The sequence below is a fragment of the Pinus tabuliformis genome, chromosome 2_2 (assembly GCF_031772625.1).
Source record: "Pinus tabuliformis cultivar Carrire ecotype Pingquan chromosome 2_2, CPIR1, whole genome shotgun sequence".
Lineage (NCBI taxonomy): Eukaryota > Viridiplantae > Streptophyta > Pinopsida > Pinales > Pinaceae > Pinus > Pinus tabuliformis.
In genome coordinates, this window is record NC_142300.1 from 278,832,166 (window position 1) to 278,847,805 (window position 15,640).

The 15,640-nt window shown below is 36.7% G+C and overlaps 1 protein-coding gene across 1 annotated transcript; it reads right to left on the reverse strand.

Moving 5' to 3' along the window:
* Window positions 1–8,182: 8,182 nt before the first annotated feature.
* LOC149192391 (uncharacterized) lies at window positions 8,183–11,340 on the reverse strand. The gene is made up of 2 exons (XM_089406371.1): window positions 10,731–11,340; window positions 8,183–9,199 (listed from the first exon to the last, which is right to left on the reverse strand). Exons 1-2 carry the CDS (start codon window positions 11,010–11,012, stop codon window positions 8,573–8,575), a joined length of 909 nt encoding a protein of 302 aa, XP_089262497.1. The 5' UTR covers window positions 11,013–11,340; the 3' UTR covers window positions 8,183–8,572.
* Between the last annotated feature and the right edge of the window lie 4,300 nt (window positions 11,341–15,640).

Consider the following 15,640-nt stretch of genomic DNA (forward strand, 5'->3'; position numbering starts at 1 on the left):
CTTCCCTGCTGGTTTGACCACTAGTGGTGGGAGGATCAACCAACTCCTCGTCCTACCTTTGCTGCTCCATTTTACTAAGAATCCATTGGCTCTCCTGCACCTAAGGGCATGTCAGTACTAGTAATTGTACAGGATCCTTGTGACTGTGCTAGTAGCAGTCCTAGCGGTTGCCCCTGCTGTTGGACCAATGGAGCTTCTGTTGGCTCACTCTGATCACCTGTTGGCATCTCATGATATTTTTCGAAGGCTCTATCATCCACAAACTTCACGTCTTGTCTCAATATAATCTTTTTGCTGCTAGGAACATTGATCCTATATTCCTTACAAGTTCTGCAATACCCAAAAAAATATCCCCTCTCTGCAGTTTGATCCAACTTGGTATGCTTCTCATCTGGTACATGGCAATAATCTATGCTACCAAAGATCCTGAAGTGACTGACTCTTGGCTTCTTTCCTAAGAAGAACTCTTTTGGTGTTATCTTCCCCAATGCCCTGTGAGGAACCTTGTTCTGAATATACACAACCATGTTACATGCCTCTGCCCATAAGAACTTGGGCAAATCCTGGTCATATAACATCGCCTTTGCAACCCCAAATGTAGACCTGTTCTTCCGCTCTGATACCCCATCCTGTTGTGGATTGAATGGAGCTTTCCACTCCCTCTTGATGCCTTCCTTCGCACAGAAACATGTGAAGTCACTATTTGTATACTCATCTTCGTTATCTGGGCGAAGCACCTTGATCTTTTTCCCTGTCGCATTCTCCACCAAAGCCTTAAACTCCTTGAAGCGATCGAAGACCTCATCCTTGGTCTTCAGAAAATAGATCCAAGTTTTCCTGGAATGATCATCAATGAAGGTGACAAAGTACTCGTACCCTTTGAGAGATCTAGTGGACATAGGGCCACATATGTTTGAGTGTATAAGTTGTAACACACCATCTGATTTGTTGTCACTTCTTGGGAATGTTGCCTTAGCATATTTCCCAAGAACACAACCTTTGCACACATAATCATGTTCCGTGCCTAATTTTGCAACACCTGTTACAGTCTCCTTGAGCATTCTAAGCGCTCCATGATGTAGATGTCCCATCCTCTTATGCCATAACTCATTCAAGTCTTTCCCACTGTTACTGCCATTGCTCACTAGTTCCATTGGAGAGTCGAACTGCAAGTTGTACAATCTATTGCTTCATGCCCCAATTTGTTTCACCTTCTTCCAGTTCTAGTGTTTGATGAACACCTTCTTCCCTACAAAGTGGACATCATATCCCTTATCCTGTAACTAGGATACTGAAATCAGGTTCATACCCAATCCTGGCACATGCAATATATCTGTAACACTGGTGTTAGCTCCTAACTCCCTCTAAATGTTAATGGTACCTCTCCCAACTGGAGTGCATTTCGTCCTGTTTCCCATTGTTATTTGGAATTCCATCTCCTCCTCATTGTAGCTGGAGAAATATTCTCTAACTCCTATCATGTGAGTTGACGCTCCACTGTCTATATACTAGACTCCCTGTGAAGCTGAGCTAGTTAAGCAAGCAAATTTGTCCTCCAATCTGGAAGACAATTTTGTAGCCCCCTGAATATCAAATTTGTCCATGGCCATACTAGAGAATTCTAGAAAATTTACTGAAGAAATCTAGGGTATAATTTTGTGTGCTATTTCTCTTCCACTCAGCATTGATTTGCTACTGCAAATGCCGAATGCCGCTGCAAACAACAATGCCCAGATCTGCTCAACAAACTAACTAATCTGCTCACCCAACAACACCACTGCCTGTTGGAACTGCTACTAAGATTGTCTGAACTTTTCCTGCACCTGCAACTAGAAATCAAACCCTCTGCCCAACAATTCGAACTACCTGGTTGGCCCTCTGCGCAGACCCATAAATTGTGCTACAGAACTCCCTCTGAACTTGCACAAATTTCCTCCTCAATTTTGAGCTTCTGATTTGTCTTCAACACTGTTCTGATACCATGTGAAATTTTCAACCTATTGCAGCAACTGGAAATTATTCTTGTAACTGATTAATATCAAATGCAGTTTATTTGCTATGACAAACAATGAATAAAATCACAACTACAATTTTCAACATAAACACGTTGCGGAAAATAAAATGTTGGAATTGAGAAAATGATAGCACACACACAATAAAATTGACACCGTTATTTTTGGACAAATGTCCCCGGCAAAACCCAATGTGGGAAAACCAATGCAATAGATGAAGGTTTTATTATTATATGAAACAGCAAAAATTCTGAGCACAAATTTGGATGCCAGACTAGCAATCCTCCAACAAAATCTCTGCTAAAATAATTTGGAGAAATTATTTATCCCTTATGCAAATTGTCTCGGCCTCCCTTTGACCTGCTCAAACCCCACTAAGAAACTCGGCTTCCAGGAATTCGCACTTCCTGGCTTGGGAAAATCATACAACATGCTAGCTTGGCTCCACGTGAGTCGCCCTGCCTCCCTCTGCTACACGAAGAAATTCGCTTGCCCTTCTAGAGCTCAATTTGACCTCTAGCAATACTACAAACTCTCTTTTGGCAACTCACACTAGGTTTCTGGCTGCTCACACTGGCTATTCAGCCTACCTGCATAAATATTTCGGCCTCCCTGTTTTGTTGCTTTGTTGATGGGAATCTTTGCTGGAATACTTTGTTGCCACTCCCTCAATCTCACTCCTGCCTTCCTTTTGGCTCGAACTTCTCTCCCTTGCTTGATCTCTGCAACTGGGTAGCTTGATCTACCAAGGAACTCACACTACTAGAGTGTGTTCTCCATCTACCCATCGAGTTGCTCTTATAATCTCTCATTGGTGAACCAACGGCCATGATTAGATCCCCATCAACGACTAAGAACATCTCCAACTTGATCCATGTGAGTTTCCCGAGAAATCTCACCTTTCTCAATTAATTTTTGTTAATTAATCATTTTTCCCAAGTTAGACTTGGGAAATATTTAATTATTGATCAATTAACTTAATTGAGCTATCTCTAGGTGTTTTCTCCTGGAACTTTTCTAGGTTTTGGAGATCTTGTGTTCTTTAGCCTCTCTAACCAAATTCGACACTAGAACACCTATCTGATGCTATAAAACTAACAAAAAGGGAGATGAGCTAGGGTAACAAGCCCAGGAGACGGGAAAAGTGTCGAAAGTTAATGCCCATCAACTAGTATATATATATACATATATATAGTATATAGATATATGTAGGATTTGCATATTAATGCATAGCTTCGAGTGTGGAACCCAACTCATGAATAGGTCAACAACTGACAAATAAATGCCAAGTGGGGTTGGGAAATTAGCCAAGGGAGTATAGCCACGTGGTCAGAAGGATGGTGTGGCACTCCCTAATTCGTCGGAACTTCAATGGTCACATATTTTGATCTAGAGGCCAGATTGAAGTAAAATTTTATATCACCGGATTCATCTTAGCAAGACGAATGCCACAATGATGTCCAACTAAGGTTTTAAGTTAGTTGTGAAGATCAAAATTTGTAGACCCCATTTCCATAACAACACCTTGGATCTTGGGTCAGCACAGTAAATATCCTCCTCCTAACCTTTGTTTTGAGGAGGACTAGGATGGGGGTATGTTACAAAACTATTTGAGGAATACCGCACCAAGGCCAAGGCCACGTAGAAATTCAATAGACACAACCATGCCATAAGACATGCACACTAACCCAGGATGGACTAGCCCCTACACCGGTGATCACTGCTACATATGTAGGTTCCTCTAAAACTATGAGTCCTAAATAAGTCCATCCAATTACCTCCTATCCTATCCACTACCAAAGGAACAAAAGATGTACCCAAAGGGACTAGCCATGGCCTAACCAAACACAAGATCCAAGAAAACAAATACAAGGCCTCACATGGTTGTTACAAGGTTTTAACTTGTGACCTTGGGCATACAATGATGTTGAATGCACTAAAAAGTTATGTGTAGCCTTGTTGACATTAATCATAATAGGGCCTTAAAAATAAAAATGTTTGGAATGGCCTAAATTTTACCCGAATAATCTATGCCATATTGGGTACTCAAAAAGATAATCACCCTGCTTGAAATATCATCCACCTACCAAAAATAGACCCAAAAAATCCAATCTCGAATCTAATTGAAATATGAACCATGGGCTAATCTCCAAACTAGGTCCTTGCAAATATAATTTTTATGTTGTTCTCAGAACCTTCTAAACATAGAAATTCCCATAAATAGAAACTTCTATTAAATAGAATTTCTCTAAAATATAAACTCCTCAAGTTCACCCCGAATTTGAAGCATAGGCCTGTCTTCCCAATGGGTATCCAAATACCCTGTCATTTGCTGTCAAGAAAGACAAAGTTTCCAGATATAGGAACTACTAAAAATGCCCATCCAACTGCCCTCCATCCCCAATGCATCCTCCAAAATCTACATGTGAATCCAATTCAAGGGGAAAACTATTATCTACAAAATGTTGGAAGCCTGAGTTGAATACTCTGTCAATAATAGCACAGGATGTGTTATCCCCCTGACATCAAGATCTTTGACTACTCCCTGAAACTCATAGAATGCAACTCTAGAACAAAGTAAGGACGGAACAAATCCCTCCACCAAGTTACACATACGTTTAAAGTACTCATAAACCATCAATGCCACACAAAGGGTCGACCAACTAATCCATCCCATAATGTACCCATTAACATATGCTGGAAAATAACACTCGAGTTATAAAGGCAATCCAACTTTAATAGGTTCAATTTGGCCTACTAGTGTATAGTACCAACCATGTCCAATTAGATAGTCCATATGCCACCCTGAGGGCATTAGACTATATGCCTTTTATTTCAACATACCATCTTATCAGAAAATTAATTATATGGATAATGTTAGCAACCTCAAATTATATCTTTAGAACACAGGGTACAAGTTGTGAATGTCCAAGATATTATTCCATATTTCCAGCCTCCTAGTCCAGAAGACAACGTGCTAAATATCAAGAGAATGACCACTAAAAACAGGTAGACTCAATATATCTTGTCTGTAGAAAAGCAAGCGTGTCTTCCCAAGATAGGTGGATCTTACAATACACATTTAAGCAGTGGCTTCCCTACTTTTGACAGAAACTAGGGACAAATTCATCTTATGCAAGGATTATACGATAAAGACCTTTAGTTTTCTTCATGAATTGTAGTGCATAACATAAGTGTGTAATTTAGCAGTTTGCCTTGTAGTGATTTGTCCTTAATGAGATGCTCTGGTAGAAATTGACATCTACTGTGTTTGTAATTCCTATATCTGTATGGCACCTTAGATCTGTAACTTTCTTAGAAATTCTTGCGTTCTTCCAAGAGAGGCTTTCATCTTCAAAATCTCTTTATTCTTTCAAGCAAGTGCACATCTCTGTTTCAAGTGTACATAGAAACCTAAAGTTAATGAAAATATCATCTTCTGCTTTTTAAGCAAGTTTTTCTCCTTTACACTTTGCAATCTATATCTTAGATTTGCTGATCTTGCTCCATTCTTGGCCCTTATCACTTTGCAATATATATCTTAGATTTGCTGATCTTACTCCATTCTTGGCCGTCATCACTTAGTAGTCACTATAAACAAATATTTGCTGCAATTGTCACACCTAAGCTTCCCGAAGATGTCCTTGTCTAATTTTGGGCCAAAGTTGGGAATATTTTTAATGAATTTAAAGCTTCTCATTTATTCTGAAGAAAGGAAATTGGCATTCTGCTAGATGTATCATCATTGGATGTAACAAAATAACTTGCACCACCATGTCATACAGTTTGCAGTGCCTCACATATGTGGCTGTCTATGTGAATCAGTTGAAGAAGTCCTTTAAAAGGGACCTTGGTATCTTTAAGGAACTGTCCTAGTGATGCTTCCCATAAAGGTAATTTACACACAACTACAAACTTTCTGATGAATTCGCATCCAGCCCGTAACCAAGCTTTGCCCCCTCATCTCTGCTAGTTTCTGCTTACGTAGATGGCCCACTCTACAGTGTCACAACTCCACTTTACTTAATGAATGCGTTGAGACTAGGATGACCCGCTATGGGAATAGTACTACAGTGATAAGTATGTAGAGGTTATTTTCTTGCGTTCCTTGTACAACCTGCTGTTGCTGAGCGTACCTTACAACACAAACATCAATATCAAACTCAATTTTCAATTAAAAACAGATTTTTTCTTGAAGAAAGAAGTATTTTTCAAGCTTAGGCATGTTATCACAACATTGGTTTTCTTACAAGACCATGGGAAGCAGCTCAATTGGTGATGGCTCTGTTACGAAGTGTTATGTAAATTATGAGATTCAAGGTTCAAATCCCCCAATTACCCATGTTTGCAGAGGGGTGAACATAGGCACCTATAGGTTAGAGTGGTAGCAGTTAAAATCCACCCCATGTACCATGTCACGCGAGTACAAAACCGACCCAGTTGTCGATTCTTATAGATTTAAATAAAACAAAAAAAAAACAAAAAACACAAACATTAGTTCTCTTATAAACACGATTTGAAACGTAAACCATTATGAAGCTTGTCCCAACTCCCTATAACCTTATTAGTTCTATCATCACAAAAGAAAGCATCCTTGCTATGGGGAGAAGGATGACATGTCACAAACCACTCTCCATGAGGGGCGGGTGATATGTTATGTTACACTTGCATCCAAAAACAGAGCTCAACCTCTTCCTGCCAAAGCTCACAGGTCTACCATAAATAGTATTTGATGTGTATGACACAACACTGTATCTTTCCACAACTTCCTTTTTTTCTTCTCATATAAATTCCTCTTCTTACACTTACTGTAAAGTGGTGCACATATTTGGTTTTTGCAAAGTAAACACAAAACTACTTTACACCTCCTCGTTTGAGAATTCAGCATAAGAAATTCTAACACACCCCACTTAAACAATAGCTGCAAAAACATCCTTCAAAAAATTTAATTTGGAAGACATGCAGTCATAGTAAGACATTTTGAAGTATTGAGAGATGAATACAATATTGTATTCATCTATGCAGTAACAATCTATCAACCGCATAAGAGATGAATACAATATTGTGATATAGCTTGAAAATGACTGAATAAATTCAAATAGGCATCTCCAGCCAAATAACTCAAATAGAGATTAAACTCAAGAATCCTAAAAATATTTTGGATGCTGTCAGATGGCACAACAAAGCTAGTGGTGAATGGACAGAATCAATTGGCTGTTAGCGCTTCAAAAGGTTTATAAAGCACTGAATAAATTCAAACAGGCATCTCCAGCCAAATAACTCCAATAGAGATTAAACTTAAGAACCCGGAAAATATTTTGGATGTTGTCAGATGCCACAACAAAGCTAGTGGTGAATGGACAGAATCAACTGGCTGTTTGAGCATGAAAAGGTTTAGAAAGCAACTTTCTTAATTCTCCCAATAAACTTGCATCAGATAGATTGGACTCCAGAGTCCACATGCATTTGACTTGCCTAAAGTTTGCACTGTTTAGTATAGGGATCTTCAAATTTATTTAAGATAATAAGAAAAAAAACTTGACTGTTCATGGCTTGCCCTTTCAGTCACACAGTACAAGAAGTAGAAACCAAAAGTGGTTATTGCAGAATCAAGAACGAAGCCTGTCAAAAGAAGCAAATCAGGTATGCAATAACTGAACATTGGACTTAATTCTAAGTTTATATTTTTCAATGACAACACTCCATGGCCAGGAAAATAAATTTAAAGTTAAAGGTAATTAGGAATGTGGACCAAAGAAACCAGAGCTTTGTTTGACGTGGTTGTGGCTCACTGTAAATGAAGTTAGATGCTTACTGCATATTTTATATTTCCAATATTAGAAATATAAAGTTTCAATGAAGTTTATAAATTTCAATTCTCTATTAAAAATTAAAATGATATATTTTTGACACAAACAACAATCGAATCATATTTTCATGGATTATTGAGTGAGTTAACATACTTTATCCTATCCAATTCAGCCAAAGCCTAATTAAGGTCATAAACATTGCCCATACTTTGACCTCTTGCTTAGGTCTAGCTTCCAAATTAATTTTCTTGGTGTACTCCAAGTTATGTCATGAGAATGTACATCATTACTCTACCTTTTTTTGTTCTCAGAAAAGAAAATAGTAATTTTATTACTTCTTTGAAAAGTTACAAAATTACATTCATTCTTCACATGTTTCTTCAGGGATTTTCTGCCAACTGCCCTCACTTTTGACATTCTAAATCTCTAAAAAAAAAAATTGTCCAAAGAATGGATATCTTTTTATGTTGGAGATATGACTTAATTTTCTGGGTATACTTCAAGTGAAAATGTGCATCTCCACTGCACTCTTTAAGCAACAACAAGAAATTCGACTGAATTATTGACATCTTGAAATCATGTCAAATAAAAGCTTCAGATTCAGAGTCCAATTCTCTGAATGTACTCAGCTTTATTATTAACCAATAGTTTGAAAGGTCAACTGTTTTGACTGGAGCCCTAAGAATGTTTTGGCTCCCTGTTGTTGATATATCCATAAAATATATTATTACAAGATGCAAACATCTGACATTAGGACTGAGAAGTGACTCTTTTCAACTCGGATATATTTTCATCAGTAGTAATGTGCAATTGAGTACGGAGGTTGGACAGCAAACAATGAGATTCAAAGCTTAAGGAAATTGGATTCTGAGCATAAAAGGCCTTTAACACAGAACGATATACCAGTAACTCAATCTCATGTGTTTTTATCCTTTGCTCCATGGCTTCTGTTGAATCTCCACGCTTGAACATTTTGACATCATCGTGTTTTCCATTTTGAATGCCACTGAATGTTCCATCTCTTCTGTCATCATGGACATACGGTCTTTTGACTCCTTTCAAAGGATGGGTAGGAGAATTCCTTCTCAAATACAGGGCTTCAACATTCTTTAATCCATTTCCACGATTAAAAAACTTGGACCGTCTTGAATCTTTGACAACTCGGCTAGCATTGAGGAAATTTGAGCATTCTTGATTTCTCCTTGTCACCCTCGTTCCTATAAAACCACACGGTCTTCTCTGCTGATTTACTTCTTCTTCGGGTTGCTCTTGGGATTGCACATCAGTTTGCATATCCCCAGGACATGATGCTATGGAAGTTTGCTCACTATTTTCAACCACGGGGCAGTTTCCATTGTAGATGACATCACTTGAATGCTACAAGACACGGAAAAGAATACATTAACCATTGTATTATGGAGGGACTCAAGGTCCTCCTAAGTTCACTATGAAACATAATAATACAAGTCCTGACTCCTGAGAGAGAGTTAGTAAAACTAAGAAAAACATTTTAGTGGGCTAAAATTTTGCAATTAAATCATCCATCTCTCCTACACTGCACAAGTAGTTGAAGTAAATTACATTCACCTTACAACGCAAGGATTAATGCTTGCACACAGGGCAGGGCAGGGCAAGACAAGGCAAGGATTAATGTTTGCACACAGGGCAGGGCAAGGCAAGGCAAGGATGTGAAAATATGAACCATAATCATAATCAACCATACTCTATCCTGGATGCCCATCATGTACAAGGATGCAACAGAGTGTCAAATTTGTGAGAATGGACAACATTATTGCATGAATCGACAATATCATTGTCATCTTCTAAAGCCTTAACACAACTTCAAACAAAATGTATTACATATTTCACAATAGTTAGCAAAGTAAATAGCCATTGATTTTGATTTTAACTTGGTAAAAACTTAGGATTCAAATGTAACTTCATGATTATTAGGCACAAAAAGAAGTTTACACTAGTTCATTTAAATCAATGATATACCAGACCAGACCCTCCTAATTGCATAAAAAGTATGAAGTCATGATTTGAATCTGAAATTTAATAAACTAATTTAAAAACAAACATTGAAACAAAATCTCATTAATGCCGTAGATAAACGAGTGTCGTGTCTGCTTCAATGAACAATATCCTTATCATTTTTAAAACCCCTAATTCAACTGTCATCTTCTAAAGCCTTCTCTGGAAAATTTAAAACTGAGTTGGAAAAGTAAATAGGCATTGATTTTGATTTTGACAGGATGAAATTTAGGGTTCAAATACAAGTTCACACTTCATGATAATTAGACACAGAAAGAAGTTTAAAACGCTCCTCTTTTAAAAAAATTCTCGAAAACAAAAGCTCATTAATGCACAGATAAATCAATGCCAAGTTCACATAAATGCACGATATACCTATCAATTTTTAAAGCCCTAATTCAACTTGAAACAAGAATATTTCAAAGTTCTCTTTGATTTCCATGTGGGAAAAAGAGATGTACGTTGATTTCGAATTCAGCTTAGTGAAATTTAAGATTCAAATGTAACTCCATACTCCACATATATATATAAATCATGGAGGGAGATTTATACTAGTCCATTCATTATAGCCCTCGTGAATGCAGCAATTAATGTATTGAACCTCCTCCTACATAATAACCCTAGGTTTACAAAACTACCTAAAAAGGAAAGAATTCTAACGATTCTGTATTACTCAAACACTTATAATCCATTAAAAGAGAACCTGAATATAAATATCCATTAATTAACCCCAATTCCAATTGTATTTGTATGGATTTGGCTATAAACAAATTAATGATTCAAACCGGAACTCCATATCATATAAAGGTCATCACAGTAAAAATGATAGAAAAGAAGAAAAAATATGAAAATATAATCGCAGTGAAGGTGTCACCTTTGAGTACAACAGCGACCAACTTCCTTTGGACCATTGTAGAGGATGGCGTAGTTTGGTGAGAGGAAATTTGTTGTAGGAGCGGGTCTGAGGATTATGAATTAAGAAACACTTGGCAGCATGAAACACTTTAATGACTGAGCCCCACCACCAACAATGATCGTCATAAACTTCAACAATATCCCCAACGGAGTAAGAGCGTGTTTCTGACAAGAGGGGAGGAATGGGTCTGACTTGGGTGTATGACACATCATCTTCTGTCAAGGGTTGTCCATTGTCCATGAGGAATTGAAATTCTTTTTGTAGCGTATCTTGTAACGATGCGCTCGCCCAGGTGGCACATAGATGGCCACTATGACTCCCTGCAGCCAAGCACCCGAATACCTGGACTCGTTACTCCGCACCTCCACACTCATCCCCAACATCAACCTGCTGCTCGACATCCCTAATGCACCGGGCAATCCAACAGTAGTAGCAGCAGCACCCGGCAATCAAACAAACCACCAACGATATTCTTCGCAACCAATGCGACGTGCTCAGTTGAGATGAGATTGGCAATGGAAATATATAAAGATTGGTGTATCTCTAGTTACATCCACTTGGAAGCGAGTCGTTTGGCTGACACTTAAGAGTACTACATTTCGCTTGAGTATATTGCTTCAAGATATACTGAAGACCTCACTATGCCTAAGGCTAAATTGGCATTCATTTTTTTTTAACTTGATCTTTTGATTAAAAAGTTTTAATTTTGGGATATGGAAGACCTCACTTTTGCTACATTGGTATTCATTTTTTATATAATTTTTCATTAAAATAAAATCTAATTTTGGGATTAACTAAGTTATTAATATAATTTTGGGATTAACTAAGTTATCAATATAATCTTGGGCTTAATGGAAGTTATCCATATAAATTTTTATTCAAAATTAATAAAATTGATTAACTAAGTTATCAATATAATCTTGGGGTTAATGGAAGTTTTCCATATAAATTTTTATTCAAAATAATAAAATTGATTAACTAAGTTATCAATATAATCTTGGGGTTAATGGAAGTTATCCATATAAATTTTATTCAAAATTAATAAAATTTTGATACATTTATATGGATTGCAATACATTTATTAGTGTATAAATATGCCCCAAAATTATTAATACTAATTTAACTTATTTTTATATTTTTTAAATTATATTTAAATAAATACATTTGACAATACAATTTGGAAGAAAATTAAAATTTTAGTTGTATTTCATAATCAAAATATTTAATAACAAACAATTTAAGGATCCAACATAGAAAGAGTTTTGAATAGTTGTTATTGGTTTTTTTCAAGTATAAACACAATATTGTATTTATGGATGTACTTTTCCCTATTAATTCAATTATAACATTTTCATTATAATAAATTTTCTTGGTTATTTTATATATATGAAAATTTATTGATGCGAAAGTCTAATAATCTAGGATCTAATCCATTTTAAAATGATATTTATATTTGTTATCTTATCATTATTGTTCAATGGAAATTATAGTGGTGGGAACATAGAAATAAAGGTAATAAGAGGAGGACATGGAGATCACCCAATTTACACACTAACTCTATCTTTCTACATAGGCGCCAACTATACTAAATGTAGAAACTGACATATTGTTGTCAAACACTAACTCCACCCACACACATGTCTTCCCTCGTGTGAATGCATTGTGGTGACCTTTTGTAGCATTTTTGGGAGTCCAGCGTAGTGGGAAAAAAATATTCCCAAGTTGTAAAGCTCGTTAAGATATTCTTGACAAAAAGCCTATAGCAGCATGTTTGCTACGAAAACCTATAGCGGCTTATTTGCTATAAAAAACTTTTAGCAACATATTTGCTATGAAAACCTATGGTAGTAATAATAATAATATAATAGTATCTATTTTGAAGGTCACAGCCAAGCCAGACACCAAATTGGTGTATGAGACCCCCTTGTTTGTGGGACAAGGGACCCACCTCCGCGCAACGATTTGACTGTTAAGTCTACGAAGGCATACATACTCTACCCCCCTCTAGTTTTGAACCCGTGACCTCTTAGGAGGAAACACATGCTCTTAACCATTAGTCCTACTCAAGTATGTTTGCTATGAAAAAACTATAGCAACTTGTTTGCCACGAAATCGTGCCTATAACCAAAGTATTACATAATTTTTATTATTACAGTAGCATAATTTTACAAATATTGTTGGGATGTGTGAAAGGAAGGAATTCTGATTATTAGAGGGTGATTTGTCACATTGGGTGCCAATAATTAATTACAAGCTCCTCCAATTATATCTAGCCATTTCAATAATTAATTACATGATTATTTTCTCTTGCACAAACACAACAATACTCGCCATCAACACTCAGTGCACACCAACAGAGTATTTAAATACACAATCGATCTTGAATAGCATCTTCAAAAGCAAGCATCCAAAGGATAAATATATGCGGATCATAGCATCGTAAGTCTTTATTGATGTAACTAATTATCAGATTGTTCTTATTTTGGTTTGGAGGAATTTATAAACACGATCCAACTAATCAATGGTTCACATGGAATATCCCTGAAGTGTTTGAACCAATTTTGGATGTTATGTAACTACATTATGAAGATGTTGGGTGTTGGATGAGGGATCCATGCAATGGATCTTGATCCTCATTCATTGATTAGCATTCAATTTCACACCCCCCCATGGACCCCCCTTACAACGATTAAACAAGCGGTGTTGCTACCTCGTTAGGAACTGAGGTCTAACGCGGCAATACCTCTAAATAAAGAATATAATCAGGCTCCACACCCAACAATCTCCCACTTGGAGACTGATTATAACAACTCCATCGTTGCTTCATTTGCTAGACAATGCTTCAACTTTGGACCTAATTGTTTCCCATATTCATCATCATACTTGAAGACCAATTAACACTGAGCAGAATCTCATTTTCTCCCTCGCTACAACTTTTGTTAACATTTCTGCAGGATTCTAGCTAGTGTGTATTTTTTCCAGTTTCACCTGTCCATCTTCCAACACTGACCATATGAAATGCTACTTGAGTTGTATATGTTTAGCCTTGGAATGAAATGATGAGTTCTTTACAAGATGAATGGCACTCTAGCTATCAATGTATAACCTGCTCATCTCCAACTTCTTACCCAATTCATCCATAAACCTTTACAACCAAATCATTTCTTTACTAGCCTTTGTAGTAGCAACATACTCTGCTTTCGTCGTTGAAAGTGCAAAAACATTCTACATTTTTTAAATCCAACTGACAGTTGTTCCACCTACAGTAAACACATACCCTGTGGTGATCATCATGTTATCTTTATCACCTGCCATATCTACATCAACATATCCCTGTAGAGAAACATTCGAACCACAAAAGTATAATGTCTGATTTGTGGTACCTATCAAATACCTGAGAGTTCACTTCACTGCCATCCAATGATATTTTCCTATATTGTTCATGTACCTACTTACAACTCCCACTGCATGTGCAATATCAGGACTTGTGCAGACCATTGCATACATTAAGCTTCCAATTGTTTATGCATATGGAACTTTAAACATATAATTTATCTCTTCCATAGTCTTGGGGCACATCTCCTTACTTAGTTTGAAATGGCTAGCCAAAGGTGTATTAACTGTTTTTTCATTCTGCATATTAAATCTTTCCAACACCTTTTGTATGTACTCACTCTGAGACAATGTTAATTTGTGATTTTTCCTGTCTCTAGTTATTCTCATACCAAGGATTTGTTTTCTAGCACCTAAATCCTTCATTGTAAATGAATTTGCTAATTTTCATTTGAGCACATTTATTTCCTACATATTAGACCCTACAACAAGCATGTCATCTACATACAATAATAATATAATATAGATGTCGTCATTTTTCCTTTTAAGATAAACACAATGATCAAAGTGACATTTAATATAACCTTGTTTAGACATAAACTTGTCAAATTTTAGATACCACTACCTTGGAGCCTGTTTTAGGCCATACAAGCTCTTCTTCAACCTGCACACTAGTTTCTCCTTCCCTTTGACCTCATATCCTTGTGGTTGTTGCATATAGATCTCTTCCTCCAAATCCCCATGGAGAAAGGTTGTCTTTACATCTAACTGCTCAAGATGCAAACCTTCTGCTACTACTAGACTTAAAATAGTTCTGATTGAAGTCATTTTAACAACAGGAGAAAATATTTCATCAAAGTCTATACCTTTCTTCTGTGCAAACCCCTTCACCACAAGTCTAGCTTTATACCTTTTTCTACCTCCATCTTCTTCCTTCAACCTGTAAACCCATTTATTCTGCAATGTTGTTTTACCTACAGGCAACCTGACTAAGTCCCAAGTCTGGTTATGTACCAAGGAGTCCATCTCTTCTTTCATGGCTAGCTCCCACTTCTTCTTGGTTTCTACCTGCATTACTTCTTCATAACATTCTGGTTCACCAAAATCAGTCAACAATACATAATATAATGAAGGAGAGCATCGTTTAGGGGGTCTACTTATCCTAGTAGATCTTCTAACACCACTTTCAGGTGTTTGAGGTGCTTGGATCTGTTGTGGTTGTTGTTGTTTTTGTGGTTGTTGATCATTATGATTTTCAGGCACCTTTACTTTTTCTTTGATCTCATCAAGCATTGTGTATTCTCTATTTTCTTTTTCCTGTTACTTTTCCTGCATCTGATCCTTATATAATACCTTTTCATTGAATATGACATCTTTACTCCTAATGATTTTGTGATTTTCATAATCATATAAGCGATAACCAAAATCATTAACACCATATCCAATAAAGGTACATTTCTTTGATTTTGTCTCAAGCTTTGTTATATTTTCTTTATTAACGTGGACAAAGGCTTCACAGCCGAAAGTCTTTAAAA

What these genes read in the sequence shown, in the direction of transcription:
- LOC149192391 (XM_089406371.1), bottom strand. Translation starts at nt 11,012, where the DNA reads ATGGACAATGGACAACCCTTGACAGAAGATGATGTGTCATACACCCAA. An exon ending in GGTCGCTGTTGTACTCAAAG is followed by an intron (nt 9,200 to 10,730) that starts GTGACACCTTCA and finishes CGTGTCTTGTAG; the next exon opens with CATTCAAGTGATGTCATCTA.